The sequence below is a fragment of the Poecilia reticulata genome, linkage group LG16 (genome assembly GCF_000633615.1).
Source record: "Poecilia reticulata strain Guanapo linkage group LG16, Guppy_female_1.0+MT, whole genome shotgun sequence".
Taxonomy (NCBI): Eukaryota; Metazoa; Chordata; class Actinopteri; order Cyprinodontiformes; family Poeciliidae; genus Poecilia; species Poecilia reticulata.
Window position 1 is genome coordinate 7,724,583 of NC_024346.1, and position 4,857 is coordinate 7,729,439.

The 4,857-nt window shown below is 37.4% G+C and overlaps 1 protein-coding gene across 1 annotated transcript; it reads left to right on the forward strand.

Annotated features, from left to right (window-relative positions):
- Positions 1–1,305: 1,305 nt before the first annotated feature.
- Positions 1,306–4,112, forward strand: LOC103477844 (trypsinogen-like protein 3). Its single transcript, XM_008431163.2, has 5 exons — positions 1,306–1,382; positions 1,469–1,610; positions 1,884–2,137; positions 3,584–3,717; positions 3,869–4,112. Exons 1-5 carry the CDS (start codon positions 1,343–1,345, stop codon positions 4,049–4,051), a joined length of 753 nt encoding a protein of 250 aa, XP_008429385.1. The 5' UTR covers positions 1,306–1,342; the 3' UTR covers positions 4,052–4,112.
- The last annotated feature ends 745 nt before the right edge of the window (positions 4,113–4,857 follow it).

Below are 4,857 nucleotides of genomic sequence, written 5' to 3' on the forward strand. Positions count from 1 at the left end.
ATAGCTATTTTTGCCCTTGTTGGTTTGCCCTGGTTGTATTGTGCCCCAATGTGGTACAGAAGAATGCAACATACTTTTATTATTATTATTATTATTATTATTATTATTATTATTATTATTATTATTATTATTATTATTATTAAACACATAGATTTGAAAGGTGTTGAAACACATATTTAACAGTTCATTAAAATGTTTCCCTTTTTAATCCTATTTGTGTCGCAACTGTCAAATAAATTATAAAAAAATCTTTTTTTTTAATGTTTATTCTTGCACAATGGGGCAGGAGCATCTCCATTTTTTAATTATTCAAAAGAATCCACATCGGGAGGGCATCAGCAGGGATGATAAAAGTAGGTACTGTCCCTTTAAATCCTTTATATGTATCCACATCGGGAGGGCATCAGCAGGGATGATAAAAGTAGGTACTGTCCCTTTAAATCATTTATATTTGACTTGTTTGTATGTTTTCAGCACAATGGGGTGCAAACTTTCACTTGTTTTTCAGTTTGGCATAATGATTAATATAAATGAGTAGGTGAAATTGGAATTTTTACTCTCAAAGTTATATTGAAGTAATTTTACAAACTGATGGGAACCACATCGTTTCTAAGTCAAAACTAAGTAATTTCTAAAACAAACGCAGGATGTACTTTCTTTATCCCATAAACACATACTATGAAAAATGTACCAAAATGCAAACAAGTTTATGTTTAACTTTACTGAAAAAAGGAACAATATTTAATAAATATAGAAAACTAAATTTGACACAATGTGCCAGATTAATTCACATTTACATTCCCTGCTTCTGTCTCCATAACCTCTGTATGTCCGCAGTGGTTTGTTTAACACTGAATGGTGAAACAAGGTCAGCTAGTTTATTATTTATTTTTTTTGCATTTTTTGTTGTCATCCTCTCACCAATCCTCTCACAAGATGTAGTGCATATTTTTGCTATCATATGGATTTTAAACCATACTCTCATGGACACCTGCAAACCCACACCTGGTGCTAACATTTGTCCATGTTGCCGGTTCAGGTGTGAACAGTTTCAGGTGGCCTGTTTTACTTGTTATAGCAGAAGAACAAAGTCTTCCCTTTTGGTAAAGGGTAAAGGTCAAATCTCTTTACAGGAAATGAGATGTGTTGTTTAATAAGTTGCTTGATAAAGGTGTTAGATATTACTCTGATAAGATACAAGGGTTCCAAGACTGACTGGAAAATGACGCTGAATATTAATAAGTAGCCGCCTCCTCCCTCTGTGCTCTAAAGTTCTCACAAATAAATAGCAGGTTGTGTCGCAGGCTTTGTCTCTCCATTGGAAGAAACCCAGAGTAACACAATGCATCTTCTCCTCCTGGCTGCTACCTTGGTGCTCGCAGGTAAACTTTTACAGGGTACTTTAGCAAAATGCTAAGATTTTAACCAATATTTATAGCTTCCTCTTGCTGTCATTGGTGGTTTGTAGGAGCATACCCCCTGGAAGATGTGAGGGAGTGTCAGCCTCATTCAAGGCCCTGGCATGTGTGGCTGCACGGTGGAGGAGTGTCATGCAGCGGGGCGCTCATTGACGAGTGGTGGATAGTGACTTCGTTTGAGTGTGCACCTATGTAAGTGTTAGCAAATGACAGCAACAAAACAAAAAACTGTTTAGAAATAAATATTGCATGGCTTTTGTTGTGAAAAATAAAATAGGGAGATATAGTTTCAGACCCAGAAAAGCTTAAACTGACTGTTTGGAAATCTCAGTTGGGTTCCAGTTTAATTGTAGACCATCATTCAACCTCTTGCTCATGTCTGACTAAGACATACTGTTTCTCTCTTATTGTCCTTTTGTCTGTCAGAGTTTGATAAATTATGCGCCTCTCCTTGGTTCTTTGCAGATCCTATCAGACCGTTGCCTCTCTTGGGGAACATGACTCAAGTGTGCAGGAAGGCACAGAGCAGCACATCCTGGTTTCTGACGTGATCCAACACAGCCCCTACCGCTCGCCTTTCCACAGCCTCACCATAGTGCGTCTGTCTGCGCCCGCCAGGTTTAACCAGTATGTCAAACCAATCCCACTGCCAACCCGCTGCACAAAGACCGGGGAGATCTGCTCCATCAGTGGCTGGGGCTCCACAGATCCAAACCAGTGTAAGTGGATTTATAGATCAAAATCAGATTTTCTTAGCATTTAGGGAGCACAGCATCAAGTGTAGCATTGAGAAACTAACTTTATTAGCAGACCAAAGCTCAGTCCTGCATCGTTACAAAGTTTTGTTACAAAATCGTCAAACAAACAAATATAAAAACAATAAAAAGGTTGGAAATTGCTAATACATTTCCAACTTGTGAATAAAAACCAAATCATTATAGTTTAACATATCTATAATGATATAGATATCATTATAGATATGTAATAATCATTATAGATATTACATATCTATAATGATTATAGATATGTTAAACTATAATGACATAAAAGCTTCAGTGTTGTTTTTATATGATTTGTCTGAGCAGAAAAATGTTTTTGCATATTTCTCAGATTGCAGTTTATTTTTTATTTTTTATCAAATTACTCAAAAATTATTAAACTGCAATTATGTATTATAAGAAAAACCCACCAGTAAACTAATAATGTAATAAAGAATAAATTTTATAGCTCATCACACAAATGTTTGTTTCCTAATGATCCAATTAGTTAAAAAGATACACAAAGGAAACTGAATGGACAACAAAAAGTGTCGATAATTTTATTGTGTTGATACAAGGAAAGAAATTGTTTTCTGAATAAAAATAATAATTTCCAAATGTGTGTTTGATGATTAAAGACCTAACTTTTATTCAAGTTTATAGGTTTTCTGGGATGTAAAGGCATTAATTTCACAGCTGGTACTTGATAAAAAGAGTATTTTAAGGGGAAGAGTTATGTAGAAGAGATAAAAGGAAAGATAATCAAAGTTTTGGAAACACCATAAATTTGGTGTTTAGTTTCTTACACCAGACCTGCCATGATAAAACAGAAAAACAGAGTACCTACTTTGTTGCCCAACAATAAGTTTATATTTTCAGAACCTGCTTCAGTTTCTGCTCAGGGATTATCATCTCTCAGGTAGGGGGAACATCCGTTCTCCAGAGGTTTTCTTTCAGGCTTTGGTTCAATTTGTTGATATCCAATGTTGAATGGGTAGAGCCTGGCTAAAAGTCAAACTGAGGACACACAGAAGTTTTTAATGGAAAGCTCATTTTTATTCTGGTCACTTGAGTCTCCAAAGAGGAAAGAATGTTTTTTTAATCATTTCCATTTTTAATCAGTTTCTAATTACCTGCCAGAGCACCCAGTCAGTGATCAGAACTAATTAAAAGAGGTAGACTCTGAAAACAGGATTGGCTGAAGGATTAGATCTTCATGCTCCATATAATCTGTTAAATCCTGTGTAGACAGAAAGATTGTTTTGTTAAATAACTGCATTGGCTAGCAATTTGACAAGCAATGGAACACAGATTGTAAACTATTTAAAACAAAGATAAGGTACCTGTGTGAAATGAAGCGAACGGTTTAAAATAAGTAACAACTTTCCTTCCATCTCCTTAAATCAGATGTCCCCTCCAAGCACCTGAAGTGTCTTACTGTGCCTGTGGTGGATGATATGACTTGTTTGAATACCTTCCCTTCATATCTGTTCTGGGGTGTCATGGTCTGCGCCGGTCAAGCAAACACAGATAACTGCCTGGTGAGCATCGATACGAAGCAGAGATGCTGATTCTGGCTGATTCTGACTGATTCTGACTGATTCTGACGCCGTCCACCTCACGCTCTCCAGAGCCGTCTTCTATCACATAACCTTCAGTTTTAGCAAAGTGTTATGCTGTGTCCTTTTTCAGACTGGTAGCAGCAACGTGATGGTGTGTGCCGGTGAACTGCAGGGTCTGACGTGGTTCAATCACGGCTGCGAGGATCCAGCTCACCCCACAGTTTACACCAAGATGTGTGAATACACCCGCTGGATTAAAGACGTGATGAGCATGTATTCTCCCGAGACCACTGCTTTCCCCTGGACAACATAACGTAGCATTGGCACGCACATCTGCATTTAATATGAGTAGACTATGTTTCTTTTTTTTTTTAAGATCGCTCCTCACACCTGCAGATATTTCTTTTCTATGTGATTGGTTGAAGTTTAATGAGATTCTCTGTAAATAAAAGACACTTAAATGTTTCCTGTTGTTTTGATTTTGTTCATTTGCTTTTTACCACTTTTGGCTGCTTCCTATGAAGGTTTCAAAGACTTTTATTTGTTTTGCTTCACAAACTGAAAACCAACAAGTTAGGTAACTCTGAGCTTGATATGGCAAATGACAACCAATTGACCACAATTCCCAAAGCATGACACTGCCTCTGCCTTGTTTTCTTTGCATAGTGTATTCCAGTGTTGCATGTTCTCCAGGTAAGAAATGTTCCCAGTCAAATCTGCCTGTTTAAGTGATGGAAAACAAGATTCATCTGACCAGGCTACCTTCTTTCAGTTCACTGTGGTTTAGTTCTGATGCTCAAGCTTTAATTGTTGGTGGTTCCAGAACTGGACAGCATCAGAATGGGAAATCTGGCAGCTCTTTGGCTAAATGCAGCCATATCTGATACAGTCTGTACCAGATTTGGCTGCATTTTGACACTTCTTATCAGAAGAAGAACTAACTTTCTCTGCAGTTTGAGTAATAGTGGTGGGTCTGCTAATTTGGTAGTTCACCACTGCTTCTTCCTTGGACCAATTTTAAAGTGGTACAGCTGCTCTGACCCAGTGGTCTAGATATCACACTCTGGCCCTTGTAAAGCTCTCTTATTTTGGACAAGGTTCCACTGGGAAAGCTTGAGT